General features: G+C 53.4%; 2 protein-coding genes and 1 long non-coding RNA gene across 10 annotated transcripts in view; 2 read left to right on the forward strand and 1 right to left on the reverse strand.

Moving 5' to 3' along the window:
• MYADM (myeloid associated differentiation marker) lies at positions 1 to 7,501 on the reverse strand. 8 transcript variants are annotated; one of them, XM_082710090.1, is made up of 4 exons: positions 7,094 to 7,331; positions 6,282 to 6,448; positions 3,798 to 3,873; positions 1 to 2,382 (listed from the first exon to the last, which is right to left on the reverse strand). In XM_082710090.1, exon 4 carries the CDS (start codon positions 2,360 to 2,362, stop codon positions 1,394 to 1,396), a length of 969 nt encoding a protein of 322 aa, XP_082566216.1. In that variant the 5' UTR covers positions 2,363 to 2,382; positions 3,798 to 3,873; positions 6,282 to 6,448; positions 7,094 to 7,331; the 3' UTR covers positions 1 to 1,393. The 8 variants fall into 8 exon arrangements, with proteins under 8 accessions (XP_082566216.1, XP_082566214.1, XP_082566213.1 ...); XM_082710088.1 differs by lacking the exon at positions 6,282 to 6,448 and having other exon boundaries at positions 7,094 to 7,501; XM_082710087.1 differs by lacking the exons at positions 6,282 to 6,448; positions 7,094 to 7,331 and adding an exon at positions 5,827 to 6,267.
• The window catches only part of LOC309852815 (uncharacterized protein), a 25,422-nt gene continuing 11,807 nt past the window's right edge, over positions 4,207 to 17,821 (forward strand). The window contains exons 1-2 of the mRNA XM_082710149.1: positions 4,207 to 4,463; positions 4,765 to 4,880. Of these exons, the coding sequence (XP_082566275.1) occupies positions 4,308 to 4,463; positions 4,765 to 4,880 (272 nt within the window). The 5' untranslated portion in view covers positions 4,207 to 4,307. The remainder of the gene's footprint in view (positions 4,464 to 4,764; positions 4,881 to 17,821) is intronic.
• On the forward strand, positions 10,803 to 14,106 carry LOC309852827. Its single transcript, XR_014305409.1, has 2 exons — positions 10,803 to 12,395; positions 12,615 to 14,106. It is a non-coding gene; the product is annotated as an uncharacterized lncRNA (long non-coding RNA).

Below are 17,821 nucleotides of genomic sequence, written 5' to 3' on the forward strand. Positions count from 1 at the left end.
TTTTTCTTTTATCTTTATATTGATGTAAAAAAAACAAAAACAAAAACAAAAAAACAAAACACAGATGTGGGGTGAGGGAATGGACAAGTCTTCCCTCTGTAGTTCACAGCAGGGACTGATGGGAACCAGAAGCTCCAGGGAATTAAAAAAAATTTAAAATATATATTTATACATTTATATATATGACATTGCGCATGTGAGTCCCAGAGAAGCAGGAAGCAGCTACAGGAAGCAACTAGCATGCAGAAACACACGTGTGTGTGTGTGTGCGTGCGCGCGCACTCGCGCACCACACTTGAGCAAGCAATTCCTCTATGGCGATGGCACCCCCCACCTACCCATCCCACCCACCCCCAAGAAAAACACATTGAAAAGAAACTTCCCTTTTAGAAGAGGGCCACCCAGGACGTTTTGCCCTTGTGACCAGAAAAGGAAAACCAACCAACCAACCAACCCAGGTTCATACTGTCTGCCTTTAAGGCAGGCAGGTGGCCAACCTCTTCTCCCAGCAAAGGCAGTATATGCTGTTTTTAATACTGAGATGGGAGGGCCATATCCCTACCCCCCCCAACTAACACTTAGACAGTCGTCCTTAAGACCATATGGTTCTTTGCTGGCCACCACTTTTTCGATAACCCAGAGAGCAGTTGGGATGGGAGGCTTCCACCTTTTACTTCCTATAAGATGGCCTCCAGGCAGTGGGATGTTAGTAAGCCTGGCCAAAGTTCTGGAGCCAATCTCAGGGGAGGCTGGGGGCCAGGCAAGGCCCACAGACCCGGGGCCTGTGCTTGAAGCCTCATGCCCACTGGAGATCATTGGCCTCCAGAGATAAAAGGGGACATGCGCTGTCCGCATCCCCTTCACTGGGAGAAAGGGAGCCGCATTCTCTAGCTGCCCACCCCAACCCCACAAACACACACATACACACCAACTAAGGCACAGCCAGGGTGGGTAGGCATGCTTTGGCAATGAGGCCCCTTCGGAGGCCCAGGGAGGGAACAGCTGCAGGAGAGGGGAGTGGGACATGGAGCTCAGCACCTTTGGAAGTGGGGGGCAGTGGGGTGGAGGCAGAGAAGAGAGAAGTCTCAGAGCTCCCAAGAAAATTGGAAGAAAGAAACTGGGAAAGAGGCGGCCGGGACAGAACAGGAAGGAAAGAAGAGGTGAAAACAGAAAGAGGCAAACAAAACAGGATGTGGGCAACCCAACAAAACAGGAAGGAAAGGCGAGAGCAACAGGAGAGAGGCAGGAAGCTAAAGGAACAGAGAAGAGCAGGATGGATGGGAAGGAAACAGGAGAGGCAGGAGAGAGGCAGCCAGGAAGAGGAAAGGAGGACTTGGGAAAAGAAACCTCGGCCCACAAGAGGGACTTGAGGGGGCCGGTCATGGTCAGAGCCTCAGACCCTGACGAACACCAGGCGGGCTGAATACACCAGGTCGGCCAGGTAAGCCAGCAGGTTGATGGCCGTGAGGATGGCCACGGCCAGTCGGCGGTCCCAGTCGCACACATAGTAGGTGTGCCGGTTGCTGCAGCCCACGTCCGAATAGCGGCGGGAGTGGCCTCCGTGCCTCTCGCTGAACTGGTAGAGTGGCCAGAGCACGATAGCCGTGGCATACAGAAGGACAGAAAGCAGCGCCAATCCTGACAGGAAACTGGGAAAGGAGATGGGCAGAATGTTGGTGCAGTCGCCCAGGTTCAGCAGGATGGCAACGGCCGCCAGGATGAAGCAGATGGAGTACACGGCCACACACCACTCCAGGGCTGGCTTGTCCTGGTACAGGGAGGGGCCGCCGATGAAGGCGAAGATGACGCAGGCCACAAAGGTCTCCAGCACCTTGAGCAGGCCTGGCACAGTGGCCATGTAGCCGGTGATCTCCCCGGGGCGGGCCCGGGTCCAGGCCACTTCAGTGGCGTAAGCCACGCAAGCAATGCAGGAGAAGGTGGTGGCAGCGATGGCGTGGTCCCGGGAGCGGCCGTGGGACAGGAACTGGACGTAGGTGGTGGGGTAGATGATGGAGGCCGATAGGCAGAAGAGGGCAGCGTAGCAGGCGTAGGTGATGGGGAAGTTTCTCCAGGACAGGGGGAAGCGGGCCTGGAGCCCACATAACTCGACTATGAGGATGATGAAGGTCACAGAGAAGCAGAAGCACCAAGTGAACATGGACCAGTTTCCCATGGCCCCTGTCCAGGCACCCACGCTGGCCACCAGGGAGAAGGCCACACAGGTGGACAGCAGCTGCAGCAGGCGGAGGAGGCCCAGGGGCTGGGTCAGTGCCCGAGGGGACCCCACGATGGTTGGGGAGCCCAGGCCTGAGGAAGACGACGTGGTGGTTGTGATGGTCGTGCGGGTCACCGTCACCGGCATGGCTGGGACTTCTTAGTGTCCTAAGAAGGTTCCAAATGTGGGAATCCAGGCCCTCGGCCTTTCCTCCCCCCAGGGGCACAAAGTAACCTGGTGGCTAGCTGAGGGGCACCCAGGGTGCAGGCTTTTCAAAGTGGGACAGTTGCGAGCCTGTGCGGATCAGCTGGTCACCCAGGTCCCAGAGCCCTCCCCACTCTGGACTTGGATTCCCCACCTCCCACCTCCCCTGTCAGAACCCAGGAGTCTAGGCTGCCTCTCCTCTCTCTGCAACCCAACCATTGTAAAACCATCTATCTCTGCCGCCCCCCACCCCGACACTCAGAGCTGCCGTCAGTCCCCCAGGGATCAGCCACCCAGCCGCTGAGGACTCTGTTCTAAAACATCTCCAACCCTGCAGCAGAACACAAGGCCCTGCTCTGAGCACTCTACCTCCTCCCTCTGAGTATCCAGGGCTCGGCATCCCTGCTCCTGCAAGCACCTGCCTTCCTTCACCCAACAGGCATTTCCAGCCTCCAGACATCCAAGAGTCCAACCTCCACGTCCCCACATGTGATCAGAGCTCCTGAACTCCCAGCCTGTCTCTGGAACTGGGGCTCAGCTCTTGGGAACATGCCCTCTCAAGTCCACCCTCTACCAGAGAGATCAAGGGTCCGTGACTTCCGTCGCAATCTCACCTGGGATACAGGGCTGGAGTACTACCCCCAAAAACACTGAGCTTCCTTCTACCTATGCCCCTCCCCCACATGGAGTCCAATCTCCAAGTTCCCTAACTTCCAAGAAACTCAAGCACTCCAGATTTTCCAACTGTCCAGTGCCCCAGCCCCTTCCACTGAAATCTCCAGGCCTCTCAGGTCTGGTCACAGAGCTTCAGACCTCAGGACTCTGGGCCCTAGGCCTTGAGTTCACCAGACACCTGCAGTCTAGAAAATCAGCTTCTTTTTTCTGTCCCTCCAGAACCTACAACTTCTATCTTCTTGTCCTAGAGACCCTCAGGGAGAGAGGGCCCAGTGTCTTGGGGACCGGGTATCCAAATCCTCCCTCAGGCCTCTGACATCTGCCCTGTTGCCCTCCACCCCTAAAAAGCTCAGAAGGCTTCTCTCAGTTTCAGGGAAATAAAACTTCCTCCTTCCATGGGCAGGCACAGGAGGGCCTATCGGACAGTAGAACAGGTTCTAGCTTGCCCAGCTGTCCCTGCAAGAGGTCCCAAGACCTGGAAGCCCATTTCCTGGACACACTGTTTTCCCAGGTAAACAGGTGTCTGGATCTCTTTCCATGGAAACCCAGCTCCAAGGTCCTTCTCTCGGAATCTCAGAGTCCAGGTCCCAGATGCTCCTCCCTCCAACACAGAGTCTAGGTGGGAAGCTCCCTCCTCTCTCAGACCCAGGAGTGCGGGCCCCCAGCCCCTCTCCCCTCCGACGCGGAGTCCAGGATCACTCACCTGCAGTCTCTGCCAAGAACCCCGAGGGCTAAAGATCCGGCTCTGGAGGTGGATTAAGTCTGACACCTGGAAAAGACTGGTCAGAACACAGGAGGGAGGAGGAGAGAGCGAGTCAGCACCCAGCTCTATCCGGCTCCGCCCCGCCAGGACCCAGGCCACCCACCCGCCAGCCGCTGGGCTCGCCCCGAACGCGCAGCCAGGCTCTGCCAGCCGGGCGCCCTCCCAGCCGCGGCGGGGATCTGGCCTCGAGCCGAGAGAGGTCCTGGAGGTGACCCCAGGGAACCCCAGCCCAATCCCCAAACTGCGGGGGTGGGAGTGGAGGGAAGCGGGAGAAAGTGCACGCCCGCGGGCGGGCGGGGGTGTGAGTGATCTTAACCCTGCCGCAGCCGGGGAAGGCCGCGGGGCTGACCGGCGGGAGGGCCCTGGGCGGTGGCTGCGGGGGCGGACGGCCAGGCCCCGCGCAGCGTCTCCGAGCCTTATAAGGGCTTCAAGTCAGCGCAGCCATCTGGAATGTGGCGGGGACCCGGGCGGAGGGAGGCGGGGCGGTGCTGGGACCGCCGCCCCCCCGCCGGCCTCCGGGAGGGCCCGCCCCGCTCGTGGATCTTGGGAGAGGAAGGTCCACTAGGACGTGAGGCCCGAAGCCTGAATTTCTGTGTCCTTCAAAATGTGAGTTCTGGGTCCCCAGAGCAGGGGCTGGAAGCCTGGACCCAGGAGGGTCTGTGAGAGACCACTGGCTGGGAAGCCGGACCCCTGGGATTTGCCTAGCTGACCACCCCCGCCCCGCCAGCCCCTCGAAGGCGGAACTGCGGTGTCGGAATCCAGGCCAGAGATTGGTAGCCACACCTCCCACCACCCCTCGGAAGTCAGGTCTGTGGGTAGGGGCTGGGCCTCCCAGGCCACCTGGGAGGTGCTACCCGGGGCTCGGCCGCCTCGTGCTCCCCCGACACGCCCTTCGAAAACCCGTTAGGAGGAAGTCAGGACCGGCCTACACTCTGGCGTTCTAGAAAGCGGGTACTGCCGGGTCCCAAGTAGGCAAGGAGGAAGAGCGCGAGCCACAACTCCAGAAGTGCCCCAAGGAAGGAGGTGGGTAGCGCAGGGACCTCGCGGAGCGGAGGGGTCCGTCGCCTTCCGCCCGGCGGCCGCCGCCTGAGGTCAGAACTCAGGAATGCACCGCCGGAGACCGCCCGAGAGAGAGGAAACACCCCTTCGGCTTCTCCGGGCTGCTTCTGGACTCCCCTGGCCACGCCCATCCCCTCTCGCAGCCTCCACGCCAAACACCACACCCCGTCGCTCAAACTGAGAATCGCATCCCTAAACCCTAGCCTGCTCCACTCTCAGCAACCCAAGGACGCTGGCCTCAGCCTTGGCTTCTCTCTGGCTTAGGACACCAACTTCCCAGTCCTCCCTTTTTGGCGTTTGGGGCCCAAAGTTCGAATTCTGTCCCCACAATGGAGGGGTGAGGAACGTGGAAGGCCATTCTTTTTCCCAAACCCAAACTTCCAACTCCAAGCTCCTCCCCTCCTGAAGACCTTCTTGTACTGGATATCAACCCCCTTCAGCCAGGGCACATAGGGGTCCCCAACCCTCTCAGACCCAGGAGTCCAGACACCCAGGTCCCTCCTCCATCAGACCCTGGAGTCTAGGCCCCAGCCCCTCCTCCCTCAGACCCTGGAGTCAGGCCCCCCGCCCAGCCCCTCCTCTCTCAGACCTAGGAGTCCAGGCTCCCAGACCCTCCTCCCTCAGACCCAGGAATCAGGGCCCCAGCCCCTCCTCCCTCAGACTCTGGAGTCCAGGCCCCCAGTTACTCCTTCCTCAGACTCAGGAATCAGGGCCTCCCGTTCCCCTCCTCTTTCCGATGGATAACCTGTATGAGTGCAGGTCTCAAGCCCTGTCGTCTCTAGAACCCGAGACCTGATCTATGCCCCAGTCTGCCTAGAGACTCAGACACTCGGGACGCCAGCCCCTTCCTCCCTGAGCACCCAGGAATCCTGACCGCAGCTTCCACGCCGGGGGGTCCCCGCAGCCTCACCTCTCAGGCAGCGGCAGCAGCTGCAGACTGTAAGGGTTTGCTTACTGGGTGGGGTTGGCGGTCGGGGCGGGGGCGGGGCCGGGGGTGGGGCCGGGGTCCCGGCGGGAGCGCGGGTTTCGGGCTGAGAAAGGGACTCCCGGAACCGGGAGGGATATCCCAGCCCCAGCCCCCGAGGCGGGGCCAAGAAAAGACCACGCCCCTCCCCGCGTAAAATGGACCGAGACTCCCCCGCCAAGCCAGTGATGGGGGGGGAGGGCTGAGGTCACTGTTGCCGTGGTGACAAAACAGGAAGACACAACAGCTGGCGGTGTGGGGGCTCCTGGGGGCTGCCCTCCCCGACTCGGTCTTAGCTCGGTCTCCAGGCGCGGCCGGGGAAGGCCGTTGCCATGGCAACCCGCCTGTTTAGCGTCTGTTTAGGACGGAGCCCCCAGCCCAGGTCCCCACCCCAGTCTCACCTCACTCCACTCTCCCTCTCTCTTCCGGCCCCCTCCCATCCCCGTCTGCTCCAGCCCCGCTCTTCCAGGACGGATGGAATCTTGGACATCTGGGTGGCGGCGGGCTGGGAGACCAGGCCTTTCCGTTTAATGGGATCTGTGGGATACGGTCTCTGTCTCCTGGGTCTCTGAAAGGCGAAATAGTTGAGGGGCTTTTGGGCTGAGGTCCCCGACTCCTGGGTCCCCAAATCCTCATTTATACGGGGGCTCGCGGTGTTAGGGATTGGTGGGCGGGACTCCTGGGTCCCAGAAGTCACAGTCGATGGGGGCAGGAGAAAGGCTCCGATAGCAAAACGCCTGTATCTAGGGCGGTGCGAGTGGGACCCACGGCCTCCAAGGTTCCGAAGGACGCCTAGGCTGGGGGCCCAGATTCTTGGAGCAAAAAGCAATGGAAGCTCGGACTCCTGGGTCTTCATCTGCTCCGTTGTGGTTGCAAGCCGAGCCTCCCAGGTCTGGAACCCAGGGATATTTTTGGCCTGCATTCCTGGCGCCCGGATTGAGGGAGGGGCTCGGGAGCTCCTGGAGGACCGGGCTGGGGGGCAGGGGGCGTCAGATTCCCGGTTTTGGCAAAAAGGGAGGGGCCCGAGGCGCCGGTCTGCCGGAGGCCCAGAACAGGGAGGGGCTGTGGGGTCCTTTCTTAGGCCGGCTCTGGGGCCCTGAAACGGAGTGACGGAATCGGGAAGCAAGCTGAAGCTGAAGGTCGGGATGCCTGCCCGGGGTAGGGGCGGGGACCGGGACGCCTGGGTCCCTCCCCGCTGGCCCTGCTCACTCACCGCGCTCTGCAGTAGTCCCTGGCGCGGCCTCGCTCGCGGCTGCCTCTGGGCGGGGCCTGGTGGCGGCTGCGGCGGCTCCACCACGCCAAGCTAACGGGGCGCTGCTGCCGCTGGGTGCCTTCCAGAAGGGCAACTAAGCTAGGGAAGCAGCCGCGCGAGTCGCGGCGGGGGTGGGGTGGGGTGGTCGGACCGGGTCCGGGAGCCTGTCTGGCAGACTGCGTGCCCTGCGGAGATGGGAGGGGCAGGGGGGGGCGCCAGGAAGCGGTGAGCGCGGCGGTATGGGGCGGGGGTGAGGGTTGAGGAGCGTGCCTGCCCACGTCTGTGCCCCCGCAAAGGGGATAGGCACAGACCCTCCTTGTCATTCTGTGCTCTATAGGGGAAGGGGTCTCCGTGCCTCAGGCATCCGGCCCTGCCTGAGGAGTCAGGACCCGGTGCGAGCTGCCACTCACACACCTCCAGGTTCCACTCACACACCTCCTTGGCCCCTGGTGCAGAGGCGTCTCTCCCTCCTTCCTGCCCCAGTCAGTCACCCCCTTTGCCTGACCTCATAGCCGCACTCCTCAGATACCGCAAATAGTCCAGGGGCGGCCTCCAGTCCCACAATTTTACTCTGTTGTGCTTTTATGGAAGTTCCGTTACATGGGATGGTTGATTAAATCATTGGCTTTCCACAATCAAGTTCCTTCCTTTAGGCACGAAAACCCCAAAACAGCAGAGTTCAGGGTGGCAGGAAGAGGAAACAAGCATTGAAAGAATGAGTCACCGGGTGTGATCTTGAGAAGTGATACCTTAGGGCTCCTGGATGGTATAATTTGGCACCATGCATGTGCCCCTGGTTCCGAGTGTTTGTCCATCCTGTAGGGCCCCCACACCCACACCGAGGACATTGTCTCCCATCTGGCACTGTGATGCTTTCCCAAACAGGCTGTACCTCTGTTTTGTGAAGCTCACTTTGGGGTGATGGGGTACATGGGCTGCCCACCGACTTCCTAATAAATGAGGTTCCTTGATCAGAAGCAATATTGTGTGGGTCAACGTGACGGTGAATAGGGCCATTCAGTGGGTGCACAGATGCTGCTGTTGGCAGGAGGGAGAAGGCCAAGAAAGCAAATAACATCCCAGATTTAATTCCAGGGAGGAAAAAGTCATTGCTCAATTCATGATGGAGAGAGCCCAATATAATTCTCAGGTGACCCGGTATTTGGCTGATCTCCCTAGGAAACCTACTACGTAGGGGGCTCAGCACTGGTCAAGTGCTTTACAGGGTCACCTGGGTGGCTCAGTGGGTTAAGCCTCTGCCTTCGGCTCAGGTCATGATCCCAGGGTCCTTGGATCAAGCCCTGTATAGAGCTCTCTGTTCAGCAAGGAGTCTGCTTCCCCTCTCTCTCTGTCTACTTGTTATCTCTCTCTGTCAAATAAATAAATAAAATCTAAAAAAAAAAAAAAAAAGGAAAGAAAGCACTTTACTTAGTATTACTGATTTATTATAAAGGATACAACTCAAGAGAACAGCCGAAGAGACTTGTAGGTCAACGTATGGGAGGAGAGATGCTGAGCCTCCATATAGACATACCACCTCCCAGCTCCCCGATGCCTTTACCAACCTGGAAGGTCTCTGAGCCCCTCTGTTTAGGAATTTTATGGAAGTTCCGTTACATGGGATGGTTGATTAAATCATTGGCTTTCCACAATCAAGTTCCTGGGGGTGGGGCTGAAAATTCCAACCTTCTAATCACAGGCTTGGTTTCTCAGGCAGTCAGCCCCATCCTGAGCCACCTAAGGGCTCACTGAGACTCATTTCATTCGCATAAACTCAGGTAAGATTGAAAGGGGCTTATATAGCACAGAGGATTCTCCTCTCCCCCCACCACTCAGGATTTACAAGGGTCTTAGGGAGCCTTGTTGTATCAATATCACACGGATCTTTCCCTACATGCTCCAGGTCCAATCTGAAACCTGCAGTCCTTCGTCAACATATACAAGTGCCTCCTGTGTGAGCACAAAGCAGCCTAAGGAATGCCTCCTCCCGTGGAGGTTTTCTCTCATTTGTTAGTAATGAAGTTAGCTTCATCTGAATGGGATGTTCCCACTGTCCTCAGACAGCCTGAATCTCAGGAACCTCCTTGAGGCGACAGGCTCCCCGATTTTCAGGGTGTTTATCTCCCATGCTCTGGCGTGTGTGTGTTAAGTGAGACATGCACTGTACCTGTCTGCTCCTTCCTGCTCTACAGGTCTTATCAGCATTGCGTCATATATGCCATTTGATTATCTCAAAGAATAGTCAGAGAATTAGTGTGACCCCCCCCTGGGGGGAAGGTGTGACTTGTGGCAGTTTCCTGGGGCTATAGGAACACTCACCACAATCCGGTGACTCAGGAGGCAGAAACTTACTCTCTTGTGGTCCTGGCGGCCAGAAGTCTGAAATCGAATTATCAACTGGGCCTCACTCTGGTGGCTTTTCTTCTCTTCAGTCTGTCTCAAATATCCTCCCACGCCCCACCTCTGTTTTTAGGATATTAGGACTTTTACGACTGGGTTTTCTTTCCTTTCCTTTTTTTTCTCTGCAAGATCCCTAAGTTCATCACATCAGCAAAGACCCTTTTCCCAAGTAAGACACCATTTATAGGTTCCAGAAATTTGGATGTAGACGTATCTCTGGGGCTAAACCTACGCCATCCCTAGTGAAAGCAAACAGCTTCGAGTTCCTCTGTCTACTGTGAGAGAGAGGAATGGATTCGCCATTCTGGATGCCAAGGGCGGGGTTGATTTCATCCAGCAGGGAGCTCGCACTTGGAATAGCCTCTGCGGTTGGGGTTACCCAGCTGGTGTCCTGTATTTCCAGTAGTGACCCTCATGGAAGTGGGGAAGAATTAGGATCCTGTGTGTCCAGATCTCAGTTTTCCCCAGGGAGGTTGGGTTTCTTGAGATGATGGAAACCCATGACTTGGGCACCATCTAGGAGGGAGACTCCTAGACAGTGGCTCTCTCAGTCACCACCACCCTGCTCCAGCGCCTCCCTCCTCAGGTCGTCAGAAACCCTTGCTTTAAGTCCTCTAGAAGTGTTCCACAAGCAGCAAATCAAATTCCCCTATCAAAGCAACTTCAACAACAACTTCAACAACTTCTCCTCCTCCTCCTCCTCCTCCTCCTCCTCCTTCTCCTTCATCCTCTTCTTCTTTCCCTCCTCCTCTTTTTGTTCCCCTACACCCAACATGGGGTTTGAACTCATAACTTTGAGATTGAGAGTCACATATTCTACCAGAGGCAGTCAGGCACCCCAAAGCAACAACTTTTTTTTTTTTTTAAGATTTTATTTATTTATTTGACAGGCAGAGATCACAAGTAGGCAGAGAGGCAGTCAGAGAGAGGGGGAAGCAGGCTCCCTGCTGAGCAGAGAGCCAGATGTGGGGCTCGATTCTAGGACCCTGGGATCATGACCCGAGCCGAAGGCAGAGGCTTTAACCCACTGAGCCACCCAGGCGTCCCCCAAAGCAATAACTTTAAGTGTTCTTCTTTGGCCCTTAATGAAACAAACACCTGGGTGGCTCAGTTGGTTAAGCGTCTGCCTTTGGCTCCGGTCATGATCTTGGGATCCGAGGAAGGAGCCCCACATGGAGCTCCCTGATCAGCCAGGGACTGTTTCTCCCTCTCACTCCTCCTGCCCACCCCACTGCTGGTGCACGCTCTCTCTCTCCCAATAAGTAAAATAAATAAAATCTTAAAAGACAGAAAGAAATACCCCCTAGCGTGTTCTCTGGACATAACCACCTTTTTGTCACCTCCTGGTCACCTGCACTCCTTTTCCACATGGTTTCCTGACATTCTCTAAAGAGCTTCCCGACTGATGTGCCAAGAGCAGGTCACAGGTGGGCTGGGGGACATTGATCTCCTCAGCCTTCAGAGTGCCTGCTTGCCTCTGTCTGTGGCAGGCTTATCTGTTTACCTCAATGAGCTGTAAAAATATCATTGTCTTTCTGTTTGCCCCGTGATGGGAGGGTGTTAATGGTGCTCCCTACTCCATTTGCTCAGTTTTGCACACCCCTTGGACCTCAAGCACTCCTCCTTCCACCTTGCTTTCTCAGCGGCGCCCACCATGATCTTTTCTTAGCTTGATAGGAACCCGCATCTTGCCAACCCTCTCTTTCCTCTGGATATGATTCCAGGGCCCATCATTTCAATAATACTTTTGCCACATTAGGCATCTAACATTCCTTTGCCCTTCTGTCTTAGCTTCATTTTATTTTTTAAGATTGATTGATTGATTGATTGATTGATTTTAGAAGGTGGAGAGAGGGAGAGGGAGAGAATCTCCAGCAGACTCCCTACTGAGTTAAGAGCCCCATGTGGAGCTCGATCTCACCACCCTGAGATCATGACCTGAGCTAAAACCAAGAGTTGGACACTTAACTGACTGAGCCACCTAAGTGCCCCTTCCCTTCTGCCTTTGTAAGGCCCCAGTCTTGGAGAAGAAATAGCCCATCCACCAGGATTTTTGTTTCTCCAAGTTTGTCCCTAGGCAACTGAGCATCACTAAAGAACGTCACCTTACAGGGCAGAACAGTTCCACTGTGAGTAAGTGATGGCTGAACTCCATGAGCTCTCAACATGGCCCTCAGTCCCACTGCTGTCACCCGGTCAACTTGTTCTCATTTCCATGGTGACAAGTGCACTATTTTTATCCTCTTTAATCTCCGACACACTTTCTGCCTCCAGCCCCCCCACCCCATTCTCAGCCTATGACCTGCCTCCTTTATTTGAGAGATGTTAGAAGCCATCGGCTGGGAATCCCTCCGACTCCTAAAGCCACAGAGCTGACTCTATTTCCATCCCAGTCCTTCCTAGTTTTGTGATTTTTAAATACATCCTTCTTCTTATATCCTTGCTGTTGCTCTCGCTATTCTGCCTCTTTTTGGATAGTCAGTATCCCCCACTCAAAGAATCTTTCACTGACTTTTCAAGAAATGATAGTTCTTTTTAATTGTGGTAAAACTGCATGTAGCATAACGTTTACCATTTATTTAAAGATTTTTATTTGTTATGTAATGGAGAGAGACACAGTGAAAGGAATCATAAGCAGGGGGAGTGGGAGAGGGAGAAGCAGGCTCCCCGCCGAGCAGGGAGCCTGATGTGGGGCTCGATCCCAGGACTCTGGGATCATGACCTAAGCCTAAGGCAGACACTTAATGACTGAGCCACCCAGGCATGCCTAACGTTTACCTTTTAAACTATCTTTAAGTATATAGTTCATTGGCCTTAGGTTAAGCCACGCTGTGACCACTGAAAAGACAGGCAAAAGATGGCAGTCTAGGGCGCCTGGGTGGCTCAGTGGGTTAAGCCACTGCCTTCAGCTCGGGTCGTGATCTCAGGGTCCTGGGATCGAGGCCCGCATCGGGCTCCCTGCTTAGCGGGGAGTCTGCTTCCCTCTCTCTCTCTCTCTCTGCCTACCTCTCTGTCTACTTGTGATCCCTCTCTGTCAAATAAATAAATAAAATCTTAAAAAAAAAAAAAAAAAAGATGGCAGTCTATAAGCCAAGGAGAGGAACCTCTGGAAAAAACCAACCCAGGCAACATGTTGATCTGGGGTTTCTAACTTGCACAACTGTGAGAAAGTACATTTCTGCTTACTTCTATAAATTCTGTAAATCTCTGTATCACGCTGTCCACAGTACTTTCTTATGCACCCCCTTAGCGAACTAATACGGTTTCCCACCACTCTGAACAATTTTTTTCCCCAGTTTTTAACTTTCTGATCTCTCAGGGAACTGAAGCTCCTGGTATTTCCTTCCAACCTGAAACTGTTCTCGGGGATTTCGTAGGACCTCATTCTCCTGGTTTTCCTTTTGCTTCTTTGGGCTCCTTCTCTGGCTTCTTTGGAAACTCATGCTCCTTTGAGTCCCTCAAAACTCTCCCCGAGGCCCTGCTCTTCTCATGACCCACTCTTGCTAGGGGATCCGGTAGACACCAGACTTCGGGTGGCACCAGTGGGTACAGAAGCCGTGCACGACTGAAGACGCTAGTTCAGCAAAGGCAGAAGGCAAAGGCTCACACAGGGGCTGACCAATAACAACAATAATGGGAGCCGTGTGTGCAATTTTAAATTTTCTGGTAACCACATTAAAATGAAATAGAAGGAAAGTGTTAATTTTAAGAACATATTTTATATAATCTAGTCCATCTAAAATTTCGGCATATGATGCTAGCCACGTTTCCAGGGTTCAATAGCCCCATGTGGCCAAGGGCTGCCATATGAGACAGTGCAGACCCAGGCAAGATAATGATGTACTTTTCTCTCTTCTAGCAGTCCAAGAGTTAGCAATCCAGGGTTGATAGGATACCTCCACCCTCTCAAGGAGCCGTCCCCCTTATTGCTCTGTCCTCTTCAACAAGGGCTTCTGTCTGGGATGCAGCATGTGATCGAATCATACCATTGTGTTGGCATTGCCCCCAGCAGGAAGAGGGGAAGGGGAGAGGTTGGCATGCTTCCTTCTTTTCGAGGGAGTAACCCTGAAATTGCACACATGCCATCATCCAGAACTTCGCTGCATGACCATGCGGAGCTGTAACAGAGACTGGGGGGAATCTAGTCTTCATTTGGGGAGATATATGCCTAGATAAACCTTCTATTACAAGGAAGGAAATTGGGGGAAACCACTGGATAGGAATAGACCGCGACTCATAGGATTAGACCACCACCCAGATCTTTCCTCCGCACTCCAAATGAATGTATGGGAGTGCTCGCTGTGCCTCCATTTGGATGACACCAAAGTCCAAACTCAAAACATCTACAGTGAGCAGATGACCTTTCCTCCAACCTTGTCGTTCCCAGGGCAGCACATACTGCCAGCGAGCAGAAGCCAGAATTCGAGGGTATCACTGATTGTCTCAGCTCCCACATCCAGGATACCAAGTCCTGCCATGTTTGCTTCCTGTAGTCCCTCTCAGATTCATCAATTTCTCTACATCTCGGTACTAGTCACACATTGCTGGATAATAAATTTCTCCAGAACTCAAAAGCTTTGTTTTGTTTGTTTTTTATAGTTGTTGTTTTAACAGAGAGAGAGTGGAGAAGGGCAGAGGGAGAGGAGAGAGGGAATCCTAAACAGACTCCACACCCAGCATGCTGCCGGACTTAGGTCAGGGCTCCATCCCAGGACCCTGAGACTGTGACCTTAGCCGAAACCAAGAGTTGGGCGCTTCACGGACGGAGCCACCCAAGTGCCCCCAAACTCAGTGTTTCAAAGGAAAGAAATTTAGACATCTGCTACAACACAGATCACAAAAGGACAAATACGGAGGGATTCCACCTGTATGAGTCCCCTCCAATAGTCAAATGTACGGATACAGAAAGTGGAGTTGTAGTTACCAGCCAGGGGCTAGAGGCGGGGAGGAGTGGAAGTTTGTGTGTAAGAGATACAGAGTTTCAGTTTGGGATGTTAAAAAGTTCTGGAAATGTGGAGTGGTGAAGGTTGTATGACCACAAGAATGCAGAGGCTCCTGGCTGACTCAGCCAGAAGAGTGTGCGACTCTCAATCTCAGGGTCATGAGTTTGAGCCCCATGTTGGGTGTAGAAATTACTTGAATAAACTTAAAAAAAAAAAAAAGACTTGCTTATGAAACCACATGCTTGAGTGAGTGTGGTGTTGGCACAAAGCGAGATGAAGAGGACAATGGAACAGAATGGAGCATTCAGAATAGAACAGAAGAAAATGGAAAAAACGAAGCTCTCTGAACCTCTCTCCCCACCCTTTTTTAAAAAGGAACGTTTGAGTATTGCAGTGTGATTTGTAAGAAATCTATATTTAGTTCCTCCGATGACCGAATGCATATTTCTCCCATCATCCACAGTTCCCGGATCACCGCTCCTGAAACCCTTGGGATTTCCCGTGATAAGGATGATAAATGCATCTTTTGTTAAGTTATGGAGGTGATTTTTGGATGCCACCCAAGGGCAGGCACTGGCGGCCTGGAGGACCAACTGTGGGATGGGAAGACTGGAACTCCTCCTCCCCCTGACCTCAGGGGAGAGGAGAGGCTGCAGGTGGAACCAGCCAGTGGCTAATGAGTCAGTCAATCAAGTCGACGTAATGAAGCCTGCAGGAGCTCCTAGAGGGTTGGTTGGCTTGAGAGAGAGCTCCCGGGTTGGTGAGCTAGGGGCGTCCTGGGAGGGTGGTGGTCCAGAGAGTGGCACAGAAGCCCTACACCCTTTCCCCACACCTGGCCCTATGCATGTCTTCCATCTAGCTACTGGTAAATATCCTTTATCATATCCTTTGAACCTAAGTGTTCCCCTGAGTTGTGTGAGCTGTTCTAGCAATTTCAAAGAACCTAAGGGGGCACCTGGATGGCTCAGTTAAGCGTCTGCCTTTGGCTCAGGTCATGATCTCAGGGACCTAGGGTCGAGCCTGCATTGGACTCCTTGCTCAGCGGGGAGCCTGTTTCTCCCTCTCCCACTCCCCCTGGTTGGATTCCCTCTCTCAATGTCTCTCTGTCAAAATGAAATCATAAAAAAAAAAAAAATTCTCAATAAGACCCAGTTATTGGCCATGATAAAGATGCTGGCCTGTACTGCCTTCAAAATTCAGGGGCTATTTTGCATTTCTTTAAAAAAAAAAAATTACTTACTTGAGAGAGAGTACGAGCGAGGGGGAGAAGCAAAGGGAGAAGGAGAAGCAAACTCCCCCTGAGCAGGGAGCCAGATCCGAGGACCCTGGGATCATGGCTGAGCAGAAGGCAGACTCTTAACCGTCTGAGCCACCCAGGCGTCCCACTACTTTGCGTTTAGAACACATCTCAAACCAGATGCTAACATTTTTAAGGGAAATGCTTCCTCCGTAGGTAGAATTCATAAAACAGCTGAAAAAGTAAATCCCTATGCCCAAGTTGTCCAAACATACTTCCGAGTTATCTAACTGAATTAAGTATCAGCATTTAGCTTAAATTAAACATCAATAAAATGTTAAATCCAGTTCTGTAGCCCCACGGGCCACCGGTCAAGACACTCAGTGAGGCTCTCGGATTGCGAAGCTCATTTTTAAAACGTCACTGCCTTGTGCTCAGAGTGGAACTCCGTTTTTTTTTTTCAGAGTGTGCCAACCTAAACCAGCAAATGGATTCCAGCAGTATTTTAAAAAATAATATATTGTGTCCAAGTGGAGTTTACTCTCGAAATGCAGTAGATAATGGCTAAATGAAGAAAAGGCTCATGTTCAGAGACCGTTCATGAAAGGTTTCAGGCTCGCAGAGCAGGTAGGAAGAAAATTGTACGATGATCCCATCTATGCAAAGAGTATTTGGCAAAATTGAATATCTATTAGTGCTTAAAACAAAACAAAACAAAACAAAACAAAACACCCAAACACCGATAAAGTAGGAAGTTGCAGTTGCCAGAGGTCTTAGACGTCTGTGGCCCTCGAAGACTGCTGTGCTGTGAAGGGGTTTTCCTGGTCCCTGGTATCAGGGCGTGAGTCTACGGCCCCTATAAATGCTATAGATGATGCCAGATATTTTGGGGGCTTCCCAGTATCTAGGCCCCAACCCTATTTTGGATGTAGTTCCCCAGCTTGGGTACTATGGTGGGGGCTGGTGTCTGATTTTTTAGGAAGCCTAGGGGACCAGACCTGCCTTCCTCCTATCCCTGGGAGGTAGGTAGGGGTCATGAAATGCTTCCTCCTGGAACTCTGATTAGGTGGGAAAGAGGCTAGGATGTGGGGAAATTCAGAGTGCAGGGGGAAGTGGGAAGGCTTCGTCCATTGGTCAAGAACGGGGAGGAGGTAGTGTCCAGTGGAGACAGTGGTGGCCCTGGGGCAGCTGGCTGTGGTTTCACATGACTTTAGGGACACTCTGCTGGTCTGTTCTTGGCTTCCCACCAAATTTCCAAGCTTGATTGTCTAGCCTTCCCATGCAGCATGTGATTTACTCAGGGTCCCTTCCGTAAATGCCTCCCCTGCTTCTTAGACCCAGAAAGACGGCATTTGCAAAGCAGGACCTCAGTGGGGAGAAGCTCTGGATGCCAGTGCTGCCCTGTAGGAGACCCTCAGGAACTACCCTCCATGGGATCTGAAAGGAGATGTCATGCCCATGAGACGATTTTCCTTTTCCTCCACAACGCAGATTGGATTAACAGATGGTGACTTTCATCCTCCTTAAGTAAAACAGACTGGAGTCCTCTGTTTTGAAGACGTAGGTGGCATTTGTGTGTGGGGAGGAGGTGAGGAAGGAAATCTAGTCGATTTGTAAAACTCCCCTGCTAAATGTTCCTATCAGATGGGAAACAGATCAAGTCCCAGCTAGAGAGGAACGGACAAGCAAACGCGGATGCCTCCTGATAATGCAGCCCTTTGCATATCTTTAAAAGAAAATAAATAAATAAAGGAATTAGAAGAGATCTGTTTACCTAAATGGAAAATTTTCCAGAGTATGGACTTAATGAAGAAGGCAAGATGCAGAATGGTATAAGAGGATTTAACCTTTTGTGTGGGAATACTTAAAATTAGAATAGGTCTATTTGCTTTTTTTTTTTTTTTTATTTAAGATTTTATGTATTTGACAGAGAGAGAGCACAAGCAGGGGTTGCTGCAGAGGGAGAGCGAGGGAGACTCCCTGCTCAACAGGGAGCCTGACATGCAGGGCTCAGTCTGAGGGACCCCGGGATCAGACCTGAGCCCAAGGCAGACGCTTCACCCACGGACCCACCCAGGCACCCCTATTTGCTGGTGTTTGTTTAAATAC

This window comes from Mustela nivalis (genome assembly GCF_964662115.1).
Source record: "Mustela nivalis genome assembly, chromosome: 18".
Taxonomy (NCBI): Eukaryota; Metazoa; Chordata; class Mammalia; order Carnivora; family Mustelidae; genus Mustela; species Mustela nivalis.